Below are 18,649 nucleotides of genomic sequence, written 5' to 3'. Positions count from 1 at the left end.
TATTTTTAAACATAGTGTCATATCTCTACAGGTAAAAGCCAGGTTTTCTTTTATATTATGTAAATATCCAGATCAGAATTTAAAGTAGTCACATGTTGTTGTTTTTTTATTGAAAAACCTCATGGCGTCAATCACTGTACAGCAAGAAAATATATACACGTCATACAAATATTTGTTATACAACTTTTAGACAGCTAAAACATGTACATGTATTTACAGGCTGCACAAGAAACACAATGTGCGACATTACTTTGGTCTGTTCACAGCGGAGAACTAGAAGGTGAACGTTAGCATCTGATGGTCAACACTAATTCACACCAATTTTAATTTAACAAACCGCTTGTTTAATATTAGATTTCTGTTGTATCCTAAATAACATTTATACTCATTACATTACAATATTGCTCTCATTTGGTATAAAATGTTCATTCCACTCAGGGACGTCTCTAGGGGGCGCTCAAGAGAGTATTGTCCTAAGCGACTTCAGTGCAAATCTGTGCCAGGTTTGAGAGAGTTATATTTCCGTGGCAGCAACTTCGTCAAAGTTGATCTCGTTGCCGCTGCCCTCGTCGTCTTCGCGGCTCTCCAGCTCATGACTCATTTCCTGCAGCATCTGCTCCAGCTCCTGGTTCCTTCGGTACATCTGAACGTAGTTCTCCTGCAGCTGCTTCTGGTAGCGAATGACTTTGTCCTTCTCCTCCTGCCAGACACGACGCTCGTCCTCAAAGTTCTCGGCCTGCTGCTCCCCTCGCTGGCGCTCAAACTCAAGCTCAGATCTTGCTCGGTCCATTTGTAGCTTCACGTTCAGCTGGACCTCCTCGCCATCATAAACCTCCGGACTCTGGAACATCTGGCACTGTCTCTGTCCCGGACTCTGATCGGTAAAAGCATCTCTGAGGTGAACGAGTTCCCCCTCCACACGGACCACCTTCTCTCGCAGCAACTCTGCCTCGCTCTTGCGTCGCTGGAGCTCGTTCTCGCAGACCTCCAGCTCAAGGGTACGTGTGCGTGCAGTACCGTGCGCCTCCTGCAGGAGAACCTGCGTGTTGGTCAGCTCTCCCCGGTTTTCCCTGAGCTGACCCCGGAGAGACACGATCTCCCCGACTCGCTGAGCCAACTCCACCTGCACCTCCTTCAGCTGCTGCTTCAACAGGGAGATTTCTCCAGATTTCTGACACACCTGAAGACCCGACACACGCAATCAGCAAATACATCATGACCACATAAATGATCATGTATCCAATAACCAGACAAGGTCCGTGGCCTTGTTAACCCTGGTGTAATATCGAAGGTCTGTCTGAACTTGTAAATCTGTCTATTAGATTCGAAGTGTCTGGTCACACATGACCCTATACGACTCATCTGTGTTAATCCATCACACCTTGGAAAAGTGCATTCCTCAGGTGGTCATATTACATCTAAAAAACTCAAAAAATAATAATCTAATTGTATACTTATTTTACTTATTTATTGATCAGTCAACCCTTTTCTTTTTTGGGACACTTATGTTCTGTAGTACAGCTTATATATTAAATATACATGATATTAACATGATTTGTTCATGGTTCTTTTATGATTAAAAGATAATTTAAAAAAAGTGTACTTTGCAACAGCATGGATTACAGCATTGAACTAATCTTCTTAATTACTTTTCCCAGGTTGTTTTTTAACTTTCCCCTCTTTCGTTTCTTTACTTTCTGCCCATCATCTTTAAATAATGTACATCTGTCCAGTCCTGCTCACCTCCCACTTGGTCTCCTCAAGTCGAGGTCCCAACTGGATCTTCTCGTGCTCGTAAGACGAGCAGCGCTCCTCCAGCTGCTCCCTCTCCTGGAGGAGTTGTGAAAAATCCTCCTGCAGCTTCTTCTTCTCCTGCTGCAGCTGGAACACCTGAAACAACCACAAAGACGTTGCACAGTCAAAGATCCACGTCTTCGTTTGTATCATCAACAGAGCGGATCCGGTTTTTCTAACCTGCATCTGTAGGACCTGCTGAGCTCGTTGGGCCTTCTGTGATGCGACCTGCATCCTGGTGGCACAGCCCTGTCTCAGCTCCTCCAGCTCCAGCTCGAACCTCTTCTGCTTCTCTTCATAGACCTGAACGACAAAAGTCAGCTCACTGCTGCAAACCAAACGTAACGATCCAAGCGTTATTGGGCCCACCTGACAGATGGCAGCCTCGTTTTCATCTAAGTTTTCTCTCAGTAGTTGAAGCTCCAAGTCTCTGTCCCTTAACTTCTCTTCCAGGTCTCTGACCACTCCTTCGTAGCCCTCCACAGGACCGGGGGATCTCCCGCTGGACCCACAGTCTGATAGAGGTTGTCCTCGTCCACCATAGGATCCAGAGCCAGTGCTTTTACTGGAGGATGAGCGTCCACTGTCCGAGTTAGACTGAACGTTGAGAGGAGGACCCATTTTCACAGGCTCCAGGAGAGCGTTCTCTCCAGACACAGTGCCATACACACCACTAGGAGGGAGGCTGGCTAGTGAATTACGACCCGAGTCCGACAGTGAGCAGGACAGGCTGTTGTGTCCAGCACTGCTATAGGAGCAGCGCAGCTCCGAAGAAGGTGAGCCCTCCCTGTGGACCAGCCCCAGCTGGTTATGACTTTCGGGTCCGTTGGCACAGTGGCGAGGCGAGAGGAACTGCATGGATGTGCGAGCTTTGGGTATGACTGGTTTGAAAGCAGTGGGCCGGAGAATAGTTTTCTCCATGTTCTGAAGGTCAACGGGGAGGAAGGAATTTAGTCAAACATTTTATGAAATCGAGCAACTATGTTCCGCAGACTCACCTTCTCAAGTTTTCCTGACACTGGGATCAGTTTTGGAGGCGCGCTGTCCACATTCCCGTTCACAACGTATCCTTTCATTTCTTCAGAGTCACCAACATGCTTGTCCCAGCTTACATCACACTCTTGCCTCATATGTGTAAAGTTTCCTCCTTCTTTCTCCTGCCCCCTGCTGGACATCTGTGGTAGGGGTTCTTGTTGGGACTCAGCACTGAGACATGGTGCTCCTGGTGTGGGGCGCCTAACTCTGGCTCCGATATCTAATCCAGGGTATTGGTTTTGGTAGGGGCCTGGACGGGCAGATATCAGGCTGCTGACAGAGCCCATTTGGTCCAGTGTGGCTGGAGGGTTGGTGGGTGACAAGGAGCTGGAAAGGTGTTGTCTGTGGGTTCCAGCCTCTCTGCCGGGGGGCTCAGCAGATATCGGCAGAACCAGAGCCATGATGGCAGGTTGGAGTCACCAGCTCTGAAAGACAGAAAACAAACGTTGCATAAGAGGCCCTAGAGTTCACCAGTTGGTGACTCAGAACCATCAACTTCACTAGAAGTGATGAAGTACAGTTGAGTGACACACACAAAGCCCACCAGCACCAGTGTGGCCCACACACAGAGAAGCAGGACGCTTATTCTCTGAGCCCATTCAAGCAGCAAATATGAGACTGGAGGGTTTGAACTTGTGAGGCAGCAAAGAAAAGACTCTTTTCATATGGGACGTAACACAGTTTCCACACAAACATTCTACCTGACAGCCACAGAAGCGTCTGCCTCCACACTACCTCGAGTATATAATAATACCAACCAGCGAGGGAGTTGAATGTTGTTAACAATTATATTTAAGTAATTACAAACATTTCATTACAGCAGTGATAAGCCAGTGTTGATGAAAAAGTTTTAAATATAAATATTTGTAAACATCTAGTTCAATCAGGAGGATTCACATTTGCAAATCACATTTAGTTTTAACAATTTAAAACAGAGACATATAGTACAACAATTTGTACTAGTCTCAGATAGTCAACAAGTAATAGGGTGGAAAGTTAGTCATGAAATTTAAATGACAGCCTAAATGTGTACCTATTCTCATTCATGATAATTGGAATGGTCATCCTTGGATTTGGGTCTTCAATCCGTTATACATAACAATAATCTGTTAAGCTAAAGTGAAACAAGTGTGGATTTAAGATACGATTATATCTATGATTTAATTTATTTATACTACCACTACTACTATTACTACTACGTAAATGGGGGCAGGACTACATAAGCTTCTGCTTCTCCTGCTTTCCCTTTCGGGACATGCATGCAATATGTGAACTCTGATAAAATGTGATGTTGATGATCTAAACTGTCATGCCCAAAATAAACAATAATACAAAAAACAACAATACAATAAACAAATCGAAATATAAAGGAATGTACAACAAACTGCACTGAGCCACCATGAAATCAACAGCGGCCAATATGGGCGAGTGTTTTACTCTTTTACTATTTAATCATGTTCATACCAGTCAACATACCTTTTCCAATTTAACTTTGACTAAATCTTTAATAACACAGCTGCTTCAATAGTTTTGCTGGATGCTACAAAGAGGCGTACGTTTATTTATGCTTATGCTTAAGAGCATCATGAACATACAGTTTACCTAAATGTCAGGTTCTAAGAAGCTGCACGACACAGTCACCTTCTTCAGCGTGACCAAAGATGCATGGTTGCAGGAAGAAAAAAAAACCAAATCGGGGGCCCCTCCTACAAAATCCTGGAAATGTGCACACAATGTTTGGGTTGAGGTTCAGTCACTGGACTTTGGTTCAAGAGAATGAATTGTTCGGCAGAACAATGGCCCACAGGACAGATGATTATGAGGTCACGGTCTGCTGGCAACAACACCCACAGTTGTGCTCCAAAAATAACTGGTGAGACAGAGAACACGAGGAACTCTGGACAACACTATGGTCTGGTTCTTAAGATTTACACTTTGGGGTTTAGCAGGTCTATGTGCTTGGTGCTAAGAATGTGTGGACAGTGACCAGGCAAACGAACTGCGTCACGTGTACCAATGATTAAAGTATCTTATGATAATTAGCTTAATGAAAATCTGGATTATCCCAACATTTCAGTTTGGGAATACAACGAGTATGGCATTGCAATATGATGACATAACCCGTAGCCATCTGGTTCAATCTGTTTTTCCCCCTCAATTGCTGTCAGATATGCCAATAACGTAATAATTGTGTACAACAATAGTTTAACTAAACCACTGTGAATTCACATTAAACAAGACTCTCTTGTTCCCTGACTCTCTGGTGACACCTCGGTAAAGTGGATGAATGAATTAGAGGGAGAATAGGGAACTAATCTGTGGCAAATAGAATCTCCATGTGGCGTTTGTGGGCATTAGCGCCTCCACTAGCAGCTACTGTGAGAAAAGCCCATTAGTCGACAACCGTATTTGTCAAATGTAATCCGTTGCAATTGGCGGGAAAATGATACAGACAACAGCAAAATAAGCCTGGTCTCTGTCCATTTAAATACAACTTTAAGTTAACAAATCCAAAGGTAACATGTTTGACCTCAACAATCCATCAGTAACGTCCACAGTGGAACGGTGGGTTTTTGTCTCAGTCACTGATGAACAACAGTTTTTATCTTAGCAATGGTGCTGCTGGTCATTGTTGACCCTTGACCTACACATTGACGGTTCTATACAATTCACCAGGGAGGTAGCATTAGGAGTATCTGCTGGAGCTGCACTTTTAGAAATTGATTGTCATGCATAAAGCTACTTGAAGTGCATAAACCTGCGAGTGTTGCAGAACAACACACTGGATGTCTGTTTTGACTGAATATTTACACAAGGACCGTAAGATGAATACACAAAGGAGCACTATGAATTAGTCAGCAGCTGCTTGTTTGGAAAATCAAGTAGTCAACTGGAAAGTAATCTGATGGATGACAAGTTGGTTCAATTGGGTGTGTATACATTTTATTTACTGTATATTAGTATTCACGGTTTCACTGTGACTGTCAGGACCAGTGGAAAGAGAAGTCAAGTAGCAACTTCTGACTCTGGACGTTTCTTCAGGTGTGGGGTTTGTTATTTCAGTGCATACAACTTCAGAATAACAATATTAAACTACATTTATTATGTAGTTAATGTGAATTTAGTTTTAAAATCTACAGTTAACATTTAAACACCATATCTGAGTTTAAAATGTTCACCCTAGGGTTAAAGGCCTGGTTGAAAACAAATCAAATACGTACCCATTAGTAAGTAGCACTGTGTATGTAAATGATTTCCGATTGTGCTGTAAATGTTTTACAATAGTTTTGTACTATAGACTTTTATTGTGTATTTGTACATATTGTAAAAAGACCCATAGGAGTTGAAAATTAGCACAAGCTATAAATTCTTTATGCATCTCATCAACTGCAAATAAAATTGTAAATCACAACAGAGAAATTAAGACAAAAGAAATATGAGCATTAACCCAGAAAATCACAGTCCACATACATTTACTTTGAAAATGTACATAGTTATTAAACAGATGAGCACATTTTTGTGTGAAATTCTCATTAAGTATCTACTTAAATTACTTGAATCACTGCACCCCATTCGTTTTTTTTTTCTTAACTTAGACACTCATCTGACTTCCCCCTTTTTTTTTTTTTTAAATACAATTCTTTCTGAATCCAATTTTTGGTTTTAAGAGTTTCTTGGTTAGTTTACACCTGCTTACTAGTTGTTTGAGCAGAGCTGGAAGACTTTAACCTAAAGTCACATGAGAATAACTTGGTGGTCTGGATCTGTCCCCTGGGTCATGAGTTTGATACATATTCAATCATTTCTGTGTTTACAACCTTGGCTTTTCATTTAACTAAACCCATTTCTCACATCTACTGCAACAACTCGGATCAGAAGGAATCCAGTGTCAGGTGGGGTGAAAGAGGCCACAAAGAACCGACTTTAGAGGTTATGCAGACAAACTGTATGAGACGCTCAATCTATACAAAAATCGATTTAAAAATTCCTGCTGACACTTGTGTGTTTCTCAGGATACGAAGCAGGAGTTAAGAGGGACTGAATATATTGCTTAGGTCATCATCAGTGTATGATGAAGAGTCCAATATCCATTAGTGGCTGCGCTGCCACAAAATCAACACTTTTTTAAAAAGATTCAACACATTCAGTTTACAGAGTCTGATCCTCACGACTGCAGCTCACAAACTAGCTTTTAAACAAACGGAGTCTCAACTAAATCCCTGTTTGTTTGGTGCCACACCATAAACATACATCCACAGTAATCTAAACATATTCCCAACACCAGGTCAAGTTTTAAATCGAAAAAGATGATCTATTACATTAAAAAGAGGGGAAAAGTGGAGCAAAATAAAGATTAGGGAAGAGAAGGAGACACAGCCAACTTTTGGCTTTAGCACTTACTTTTCATGGAAACTGGAACAAAGAAGTGTGGCAAATCTATTTTGGTTTTCTAGACAGTCTACCTTTCCTCAGGCATCGCACAACACTAATGGTTACTGTGTCAATAGTTCAAGTTCCTGAATCTTGTTGAATAAAAAATAGACAATAAAGAGTGACAGGGGTAAGGTTAGTTTGATATTTGGTACCTACTTTATACAATTAATTCTAAGATTGTTTAAAGCCTAGATTGTTTCTAATTTACTTCTGGAGACAGTGAAGATTGTAATCCTTCCCAATTTCCTGTTAAACATGTCCAATCATTTTTATTTGAGTTTACAGAGTCAGACAAAAAACTCTAAATCATAATAATAATAATATGCAATATGTTATAGAATAGACAACTAATTGATTTATACTATGAACTATTAAAATTAATTATAATAGTTAATTAAGATAAATAGTGACTGTCCTCGACTTCTATTGTAGTCATTTATTTTAGGCCACTTTACAAACTTGCTATGTCAAAGTGCATTGAATGTTCCTAAACATTAAATTGAACAAGCCAAACCTTCAAGAATTATCATAGGATACATCATCAACAATAAACCTAAACGTAAATAGCCACCTTAAGTAAAGCATCTTAAGGTTTAATATTATTCAACCAACGATACAACCATCAATAAACTCTGTTGAAATTAGAGCAACACAGTTTTCTGGTGTGATAACACAAACGCACACATGTTAAATTCATCCTCAAACTTTAACATAAAAACAATACACTTCTTTTAGATAATTTCTCACCCCTCGATACTGACATCTCCTCTCCAATACTCCAGTATGTGGGCATCTCAGTGTCCCCACAGTCAATGGGCCGCTGTTCTACAAGGACTCCTTTTTCCGACCTCGAATGCTTCTTTAGCCCCTTTAGAAAAGAAGCAGCCCTTTCTCAGGCTGCAGGACTGAATGGATCTCAGTCTCCTCCTCTTCCTCCTCCTCTTAGCTCAGCCACTCACCTCCTTCTACCAGCCCAACTCCCCATCCGTTTCCATTCCCAAAGAATCAACACGCCAAAACATTGGATTTCCTTTGTTAGCTTTGGTGCAAAAATGCAACAGAGACGGGAGAAGAATGTGAATAAGTTGTCGGTGTAAGACGACTGAACATTAAAGAAAACAACTTTTAAAGAAAATGTGTACAACACCAGCCATTTAATCATCGACAATAAGTCTCGTGTGCAATTGTCACAGAATAATACAAACGCAACAGAGCTGAACCTTAAGGTTTTACAGTGTTCACAGAGACAACATGACTTCTTCTTTGCTTTTCGTCTCAACATGTCAACCAAACAAACCAGTAACTCAAGTCACCAGACAAGTAAGGATCAACTTAGCAGTCTGTGAAAAGTTCTTATCTGTCTCAAACACAAATCTTAGCCAAGTCAGGTTTCACCAACAGTTATCTATCGGAGTCAAGAAATTCATCACAATGAAACGGATATTTACTTGAGAATGAAAAATGATTGTGATTTTGAATCAATAGTTATTGTATAAATACACACATGAGATAAGTGGCAAGAACACAGTGAGTTTAAAAATAGCTCAAACATGTAGCATGAAACAATTGCTGCACCCAAACGCTTCTTTTAGTTATTTAATTACGTTTAATCTTCTAGTTCATTGCAGGCACATTTTTTGACACATAGCCCTGCCCACGTCACTTCCAACCTCACTGCCAAGTTAATTCTCTGCTCTGGCTGTCATCAGGTTTTAAGACTCAGTTTGGGACAAGTTTATAATTCAATATATGAGTGCTCTGGTATCGCTAGTAGCAGGACTGTTTAGGCCTGTGATCCACCATCTGCCAAGGGAATGAAAAAAGAAACACAGAGATGAGGGGATAAAGGAGGATAGAAATACGCCGTGTCCTGGCATGGCCTTCTACAAAAACAAAGATGTGTCCATCTTTTCTAGAACTGGGTCACACCATCAAGTTAATCTCGCTCCAAAAGAGAGTTCAAGGTCATCCTTGGTCACACCTCAGCAGGCGCTGGAGAGAAAAGTGAGCCACGAGTCAAGTACCCTCCTGGTGCTGTCAGAGCGACTCTCGGTTCCAGTCCATCGTGGAACGACATCAATCACACAGCTGAGGCCTCTGGTGCTGTAATAAAGAAGCAGGCCTGCAAATCACGAGCGGCACCATTAACACCGCTTCTTTAAGGCGGAGGATGGACTCGGGGTGACTCAGGCCCTTCTGAGGGAACTATTTTACACAAATATAATGGCTTCTTTACACAATGAAAGAGATAATAAAAATGTGATAACATGCTTAATACCAATTTTGTTGTCCTCAAGGAAAACATTGATTTATTAGATTCAAGAGTTGAGCTTATGTTGCTATTAAAACAAAAACAAAGAATTGTCAATTGTGACTTGATGAATAATAAAAGAAGCAGCATCGCTTATCCTTTGCAAATATTTTCATAACATCTGCTGGCGCGATGGAAAGCTAGACCATCCATCAGTGTCGTGCCGCCTCTGTATGGAGATGTGGCTCCCACTGGACACTGCAGCTAAATCTGGCCTCGACCCTTTCGACCGACCGCTCCAAAATAATCCACCTCGGCACAAAGCAATCCACTCACACCCCCGGAATAAAACTAATGTGAAGGGTTTAGTACAGGATGATTCATCCTGTTACACATAAATAAATAAATAAAAAGCAGAAGGCAAAGGAGACAGACTTTTGTACAGTGGATTGCCTCGCAGTAATAAATCCACAGAGATGAGATGGATGTATGAAGCTGGCAGCCATCCGATTTAGACACATTGATTTACATTGAAGGTGCCAAAGAGATTAGGGCTGCGCCTCAAGCCACAGTTACAGCAGAATCTGATCCATGATTAAGATCTGTCGCCAACTCCCACAGACCAGGAAAGTAATACCATCAATGTTATGATGCGTGTGCTAGATGCAGGCACCCGTCACACGGTCCTGAGTCACTCTTGTGCGTTTATGACACTCCAGGACCGTTTGCACAATGTACAACAGTAATGGACAGTAATGGCAGGATAATCTTATTAAAGCATGTTTATAGAAAATAGTCCTGTGAAATTGTCACAACAATATACTTTGAACTTTATAAACTTTCTATGGAATTTCATTAAATATTCAAGCGACTCATAGGTTACTGTGGAAGAGAATGTAAATGTCAAAAATATGAGACACACCCGGGGCCTCCATTGTGTATAAGATGCCCAGGAAATCTATGAGGACAGTGAGAGTAGATGGGTGTTCTGTACGAGTAGTGAAGAGTAGGATTAGATCAGGGCAGACTCCTTGATGAGCCTAGGAAAAAGTCTCCATTGACCATGATGTTTGCTAATGATATTGTGATTTGTACTGAGAATAAATATAAGTTTGAGCAGTGGTAGGAAATTAAATTTCCTCAGGGGCCACATACTATAAAGTAATTGTCGTGAAATAGAAATCCAATGAATACACAGAAAAAGTAAAAAAGAAAAAAAAGAAAATAAATCAAAAAAAAAAAAATTGAATAAAATTCAGATAAATTATAATTTTATTGCATTTTATACAACATTCCCTAATATGATGTAAAATCAATGTTTACATATTTTTTTGACAGGCAATACATTCTCAAAAACTACGAAAATGGAGAACAAAAGTATTTTAGTGATTAACTAGTAATAAATAATAAAATACAAAATAAAAATTAGTTTGTATTTGGTTTGGTTGAAGAATTTTCTCCTTTACCTCACAAGCGCCACATAAATACAATAAAAAAGTATTTTTACTAGAATATAGCATATTTTTATTAGCTTAGACGATTACATACATGCTCTACGTTGTATTTACAACACATATATTTGTGGAGATAAAACTGGCAGGACTGTAAAACCAGAGACATCTTGTCCCTCACAACACAAGGTTTAGGTCCACACCAGAGCTGCATTAAAGGCACTCACCTATCACAACCAGACGTCAGTCTCTGGAGCCTTCAGGGTATAGCATCAAGTTCAAAACTTCCAAGCATCCCAGGAAATCACACGCATATAGAGAATTCCTCCATACAACCTTTTCTTCAGGCACTGTAGGGATAAGAAAACACAAACAAGGGAATGTTATTGAACAAGCAGTTACCTAGAAAATTTGAGTCAGAAAACTTGAAATGTGACAAGTGTGTTTATGGAAGTTAGAAACAGGAAAGTCTGAGTCACACGGCTGAAAAACTAAGAAATAGGGGCGGACTTTCCGAGTCAATATAGGGTAATACCAACTGCCAGCTCTCTACTAAAAACCTTTGACCATGGAAGAACATCAAAGTTTCTTCAAGCTCCATTTATTACTACAGTTCTAAACAAGCAAGCTCCGTTCATAAGGAGAAAAACATTCCTTGTCTGCTAAAGTGCATGTGCTAAACATTATACGGGTATTTTGGAAGTATACAAATATTTTAGGCAGAAAATAAAAGGGGGAAAAAAGGAAAAATGCCAGGGGGGAGTCCAGCAGACGGATTACTTCTGGGCGATTATTTATAATCCTGCTGTCGTGAGAAAGTTTAAATTACTTTCAGCACTCTCTTCTAGTAAGTATTCCGCTAAATGGTCGGAGCACCATTCATCCAAGTACTTCACAGCAGGAACATCAAAGCCATCTCATCACCATACATTTCCCTGAATAAAGTGTCTGAAGGTAGACATTGAAATAGGATAGGATAGGAAGTGGAACAAAGGGAATGAAAACTGGTTTCTTCACATTCGGTTTTATTGGCAGGAAGACGGAGGTTTGCCATAAAAGTAGATAATGCAGCCACTATGAAGATAATATAAGCAAAACAAAAACCTTCCCTCAGACATTCGTTGATACCGCACACAAACTGCATTTACAATGACAATGCAAATATTGTTCTTTTGCTTTGAGGAAAAAATATCGTTGTTGACTTAAAAGCCACTCCCTCAACTGCCACCACACGTTACTACAGAGGTTTGGTGGTATCAAAAGATCTTATCAATATTTATTTCCTTTCTGAACTAATCAGTCACAACACTGAACACCTGATAGGTAAGCAAGTCCTTATTGTTCATAATACAAGAGTGCGAACTACGGTAGACCAGCAAATTCCTTTAATGGTTTGCTCTTTCAGGGATGAGGGCCAAGGAAATATTTGTCAATAAAATATCATGTCAGCGAAATTTTCATCCATACTTTTTGCTATTAGGGATTTATTGCAGTAGAACATTTTTCTTTGTCTAATAGACAACATCAGAAATACAAAACAATCCCTTCCTTCGACTGTTAACGGTTATATATATATATATATATATATATATATATATATATATTTATTTTTACAAATTGTTAATTGCACGAGAGGTTGAGAAAAAGAGCCAACAGAGATTTTTGGAAAGGATGCATACGTTTCCCAGTGATTTTCCATATCCCGAGCTCATCTTGTTAGTCTAGAAAATACCTCCACCGTGACCAGGGAACTTGTTTTTCATACATTTCTCTCAAAATCAGCTCACACTGTTCATATTTACTTGAAATTAAAAAGCCTTTGTTGTCAGATCAACGGGGATGAAGGACCTGATCCATGTTTGAAAACTCAATCACTGTGACCATCTGTGCGCAGGCAGGACCAATTACCGCAAATCTCTGCCTGCGTAAGTCCTTATGCAACAAGTTGACGTGGTTATTACACCGACAAGCATCCCACCACCCACATAGCTTCTGATCCACACCCTCATCCTGTAACTTCCACACCACCATACCCCCTCCCAGCCCTCCACACACATTCTGCCTTTACACTCACAGATACACACAACACTCGCTGAAGGATGGATGTGGGTTTAGTGTGTTAACATGCTTTATATCTCTTCTCTATGATAAAAAACAAAAACAATTTTACTCTCCAAACCACAAACCACAGAGACAAGCTGTCCTTGTTACAAAATAATAAATGCTAAATATTCTTCATTTTCATTCATTTTTGCAAGTTTGTATATTTATTGATACCAACATTTAAATCAAACGAGCAAATGTGGCATTAAGCGATGGCAGTGAACATGTTGAAAAATAGCCATAATCTTTCCTGACAGGAACAAAATTAATTTGCCATGGATGATGCAGTCCCTGACCTGTTTTCAGAATGAAGATTTATGACACACCATATCCACCACTACAATACTGACATGGCCAGTGGCATGGATAATATTTTGCTTTTTGCATCTTCATAAATAAATTCTTTCTAGGGCAAACTCTTAATGGGTACGGCAACAAAGGCTACAGATGCACATGACTACAACATTTTAGTAGAGTTCTTTGACGTCAAATTGACCATACTAACCGGTAATTCTTGTACAAATATAAAAAGTTACAGGAGCATATGATGTCCAACTGTTATTGCCACTTAAATTAAAAGGGTTTTCGAAATAAAAGGAAATTAATGTAAAAATGCATTATTTTGTGAGCAGACTAGCTTAATCTGACTTGAGAACTGAATTGGAAGAAAGAGCCACTTTAATGATCCTGTATTTGCAACAATTATATTTCTTCAACATTAGAAAAAAGATAAGTGTATAAAAGTACTCAACTATCCTATATAATGGCAAATGATTAAAAAAAGAAAAAACATTTGCTCAAACCCAGTCCAATTTGCAGAAGTGAAGTGCTACTGCACTCATAATATGTATGTACACGCTTAAAAACACAGCAAGAAGTTATTGAGGGTCATGACATGACATTAAAATTAAAACTTGTAAATACATAGTCTTCCTGCAGCAGCTGTGAAATAATGTCACTGCCACCACTGACCACAGCTGTGGGTGTAAGAATTTAGTTCTGCTCTTGTTCTCATCATTCAAAGCCGTTAAAACAGATGTTTGTAAATGATCCTGACATTCTGGAAAAAAAAAAAAACTCATCTGAAACCTTGAGAATTAAAAGGCTGACCCTCTTAAAATACTTGGGGTTCAATAATTCTAACTCTGTTTGGGTGAGCTTTGGTTTCCCACTGGCAGCTCAGTGTTTTAAGATGACTCAAGTCGAGTCCCCTATTCTCCATTTGCATGGCAGTTAAACTACTAATCCAGGGTCCAGTCTCTGACGCCTACCTGTCTCTGCTCCTGCCTATTTTAAGTCACTCCCACCTGGTTTGTTGTTAGGGAAGTAGAATAATCAATGTCTGCTTTTGAGGAGAAACCAAAAAGGGCACCATAAAACGACCAGTTAAATGACACAACATTGCCATGAATCCTTTAACCAACACAGAAACTGTTTTCAAAACACAAAAATGTACTCGGTTAAGCAGGTACTCTTTGGAAACATCACCATCAAAAGTTCCAAAGTTCAACAGAAAATATTACCTTGTCAAACTTTGGCTTTAGTGGTTTTATCAGATAATAAAAATTGTTTCTGATACATGGAGGCTTGAAAAACATTTACACAGAGAACATGCAGTTCAAGACAAGTATGCCGACTGCGCTTTGGCAACACACTGGTCTGTTTATGATTTAGTGCCTGACTTGTGTAACGACAACGAGCAACCCTTTACTACTATATGTAAATAAACCTGTAAAACAGATATTGGGGAAAAAGTCCGAAATGCGTCAAAACGAATTATTTAATAGCGCCGGAGAAGTGAACAATAGGACTGTTGATCGAGTCTGGAGTAGGAAGTATATGTGTAATGTGTGGATGACAGCTGGGTATCGAACTCCAGTTCTTTTGTGCTTTGGTTTATGATGCCAACGTCATGTTCCAACATGTGATCAAAATGTCATAACGTGTGGATTCTTCTGAAGGAAAACTGATAAGTTTAAAAGGCAATGAACATTGGATTGATTTGTCACTTGTTAGAAAGTGTTCTTTTGCACTGGACATTTGTTTTATCAGAATGGTTTAGCCAAACGACAAGGAATAATTGTGGCAAGAATGAAACACTTAGAACACTCTTTAGTACAAACTTTAGCTTCATGCCTTTAATGCACTTATTGCCATTTCTGATGAGGTCATTTATTATATGTAATGTGTTGAAACACAACTTTCTAAACACTTTCAGCATCTAGATTTTTTGCAAACTTCGCAGTGGTTACTTATCTGCGTCACTTACAACACTATGAGCAGTAAATATTTGTCTTCGGTGAAGATACGTTTGACTAACCTAGGCAGGTTTGTTTAGGATCTGGGACCTCGAGCCGTTCTTTGTTTTCCACGGTGACAGCATTTTTACCACACAAGAGTATTGTCTTCAAGCTAATATTTACATGCGCTCATGCCTTACTTCAAGAATTTATGGTCCTAATGTTTGTGTAGCTTGTTAAATGAATTATCTTCAGGTTTTTTTATACTATTTATCGATGTCCTATTTTTTTTTAGTAATCGCTGTACTTTGTTTTGAGGGGGAGGGGGGTATTTTTGACGATAGATTCAGGTTACAATGTAGGACCCTTTTCCTGGACCTATACTGATTCATATGATCTCACCACTACACATGTATATATATTAAAAAAAATACCTGTGTATGTTTTTGGACTGAAGAAGGACTGTCTAGAGGAAACACAATATAAATAAAAAAGATTTTTACTGTTTCCCCACCTGATGATCGATTCAGGTTATAAAAATGTAATTTTAACACATTAGATTCTGTGCTTGTTGGCTGATTGTTTTAATTCACGTATTAAGGTTTTATGGAAAAACTGGTACCGCTTTAGCATCAGCCACAAAAACACAAACCAAAGCTCACAAATACACAATAGCCTGTTGTTCCAAAGTGCAAATGCTTTGACAATGACTTCTGACGATCGCACCGTCCTCTTTGCACTCTGAAGGTCACAACCCTGTCCTTCTTAAATACGCCGACACTGAACCTGACAGTTGAAGGTGAAGACGTTTGAATAATCGTCACAACATAACTGAAGGTTGTCGCCTCCATTTTGTGGCACCACTTCCCCACTACATTCCCTGCATTTGTTTACTGTTGAGACAAAAATAGATTGTAATGTTGTTACTAACAAATTACCTCTCCAAGGAGTTTTGAGCGATAAACACACATGCACACACTGTATGTGCACATGAACCGCAGCAGGCTCAAAACACTGAATTACGTTCTTGTTTCCTCTCATAGTAAAATCCAAAAAACCCTTACCACCCTTGAGAGCATCAGCCAGAGGAAAGTTGGACTATGTGGAGCCAAAAAAAAAATGGAGTTATTTGTTTCACATTCATTTTTTGTTCCCATAGCGAGTCATCTAACACTTTTGAATGAGACCCAAATAAAATTGGATATTTAATTTTTAGGTGCCACTGGGCTGTTCTACACGTATGGCAAGATATTTTGTAAGGATACATTTTAAACCCAGTAGCAGCAACTCTTCCAGTACATCATTCTTCTTTTTGTACATTAAGGAAAAAAAGGTTTTAATAGAACAGCACCTTGCACATAATATAGATTTTACATGGAACCATTTTTTATAATATCAATAGTGTATTATCATTCCAAGTTAAACAACATAAAGAATTAGGAGAGATTTGTGTAACTTCACAGTGACTTTGAGTCTGCAAGAGTCTGCAAGGAAGCAGTCTCTGTTTACAGACTCTTCCTCTGAATCTACATTTAAACTGGGTTAGCGTTGAAATACGAGATAAGATAAGGCGTGTTTTATATGCTGAAAGCTTCAGGAGAAGTGTGTCCTGTTGTAGTTGAGGTCTGGACAGGAAATGAGTCTGGGTCTATTTAATCACCCCACATTATACATTTTTAATGTAAAGTTAGCGATTAAAAAACAAGAAGAATCAAAACACCAGACTAGGAAGCCATTTTATCATGACGTCATTTTCAAATCAACTACATAAATGTTTCACACCTGTGCATAATGGAAAATATTAATTACACAATTGTTTTTTTAGGTAAAGAGTAGGAACACTTAGCTTGAGAAAAAGGTGTAAGACAAAACCTCATCTTTTCTCACATTAATTCAATATTTACATGGAAAAATACCTCGTTCCTCGGTGAGGTCCCAAACATCAGCTGTTTCGCTAAGTTTGCTGAAACAAACGTTTATTCCTCGCTTGTACGATCCCCGTCACGTAAAAAAAAAAAACTTTTCCTATCCGTCGAGAGTCAGCGATGAATGTTTACGAGCAGCATTTCATTCCTGAGATCTGGAGCACGTTTGTTGATGTGAGAGCCGAGGAGCAGCGGCGGCACTTTATCACTCACGAAAAGCTGTCTAGCAACACTACAAAAACATCCGGTTGCAACTTTCAAAACAAGACTCGACTTAGTTTCGGAGTAGTTTAATCGCCATTCATATTTGTAAATTTGGACTTTAAGTGGTTTATTCTGTGTATTTATATATATATATTTAAAAGCAGGAACTCTTTATATCTGCGCAAATGTTTCCGGAAGTGGTTTGAATTATAATACGAACTACAGGAAGTAGGTTTCCAGGATTATGCTTGTATTGTTCTGCATCCAGTGATCGATCAATTGGCTGGTTTAAAACTGTACAATAGTGTTATTGTGTTAATCTAGAGGAGAAAGTTGGGAATACAAGATAATATGACCAAATAGATAAACAGACATTTGAGGAACATTAAAAGGCTATCCCATGTTTAAACACATTACTGTAAGATTATAATAAATCATTAAATATTGGTTTCTTGTTTAGTGTAGTTGTTAAGGTTAAACCCTTGTGAGGAATATGACGGATGCCTGGCTTCTGAGCTTATTCCAGCTGAACCCGTTCTTGTAATATGTAACAACCAGTTCATACCTGACCCCAGTCACTGCAGTCTGACTTCTCTACACTGATTAAAACACAGTGCAACGTGTAAAAGTTCCTTTATATAATGTATACTCCATATTGATATTTAGGTGAAAACTTCAGCCTTCCTAATAAATAAATATAGTGTTTGTAATATGAAAAAAACATTCAAACGAAAAAGAAGTCCCCGTTTACCAACAGAAAAGTGGTGGAATTTAAAGATGTGAGTTATAATGACTTTCATTGTCTGATCAAATGCATCGTATTCTTTAGATATGAGACAATACCAGAATAAAAGCGATGAGATCCAAGGTGAGTTTGTCTTAGTGAACTTTGATCTTGAAGCAATAATCTGATTTTATAACAAAAATACTACCGTCATTCATAATAATATATCAGCTCTCTGATTTGATTGTCATCTTGGTGTCCGTGCTTGTGAGAACACATGTTTTACCTAAATGAAGGACACCGTCAACTTTGCACACATGATTTGGATTTCAGAATGAACAAAGTTGCAGACGGAGCACTAAATTTGGGTGGTTTGCCCTCCGTTTTACAGCATTATCCAAATTCCATCTCCAGCCAGGCTTGAGCGGGATGTAGGAAATTTGAGACATTTAAGAATTTGAATTGTTAGACTAATTGTGTTGAATACA

The 18,649-nt window shown here is 39.2% G+C and overlaps 1 protein-coding gene across 3 annotated transcripts; it reads right to left on the bottom strand.

Annotated features, from left to right (window-relative positions):
• Nucleotides 1-94: 94 nt before the first annotated feature.
• Nucleotides 95-17,413, bottom strand: LOC148085950 (leucine zipper putative tumor suppressor 2 homolog). 3 transcript variants are annotated; one of them, XM_087784099.1, is made up of 7 exons: nucleotides 17,225-17,413; nucleotides 11,193-11,315; nucleotides 2,793-3,254; nucleotides 2,164-2,718; nucleotides 1,975-2,097; nucleotides 1,744-1,890; nucleotides 95-1,180 (listed from the first exon to the last, which is right to left on the bottom strand). In XM_087784099.1, exons 3-7 carry the CDS (start codon nucleotides 3,228-3,230, stop codon nucleotides 515-517), a joined length of 1,929 nt encoding a protein of 642 aa, XP_087640225.1. In that variant the 5' UTR covers nucleotides 3,231-3,254; nucleotides 11,193-11,315; nucleotides 17,225-17,413; the 3' UTR covers nucleotides 95-514. The 3 variants fall into 3 exon arrangements, with proteins under 3 accessions (XP_087640225.1, XP_087640223.1, XP_087640224.1); XM_087784097.1 differs by having other exon boundaries at nucleotides 1,975-2,718; XM_087784098.1 differs by lacking the exons at nucleotides 11,193-11,315; nucleotides 17,225-17,413 and adding an exon at nucleotides 8,011-8,552 and having other exon boundaries at nucleotides 1,975-2,718.
• Nucleotides 17,414-18,649: the final 1,236 nt, after the last annotated feature.

Source organism: Callionymus lyra, chromosome 2, assembly GCF_982586985.1.
Source record: "Callionymus lyra chromosome 2, fCalLyr1.hap1.1, whole genome shotgun sequence".
NCBI lineage: Eukaryota > Metazoa > Chordata > Actinopteri > Syngnathiformes > Callionymidae > Callionymus > Callionymus lyra.
Note: the sequence above shows the minus strand (reverse complement) of the source record. Positions and strands in the feature narration are given on the sequence as shown.

Excerpts from the sequence above, each read along its gene's own strand:
- LOC148085950 (XM_087784097.1), bottom strand. The coding sequence starts at position 3,230 with ATGGCTCTGGTTCTGCCGATATCTGCTGAGCCCCCCGGCAGAGAGGCT. Across the intron at positions 1,891-1,974 it reads AGCAGGTCCTACAGATGCAG|GTGTTCCAGCTGCAGCAGGA; the intron begins GTTAGAAAAACC and ends TGGTTGTTTCAG. Across the intron at positions 1,181-1,743 it reads TTGAGGAGACCAAGTGGGAG|GTGTGTCAGAAATCTGGAGA; the intron begins GTGAGCAGGACT and ends TCGGGTCTTCAG.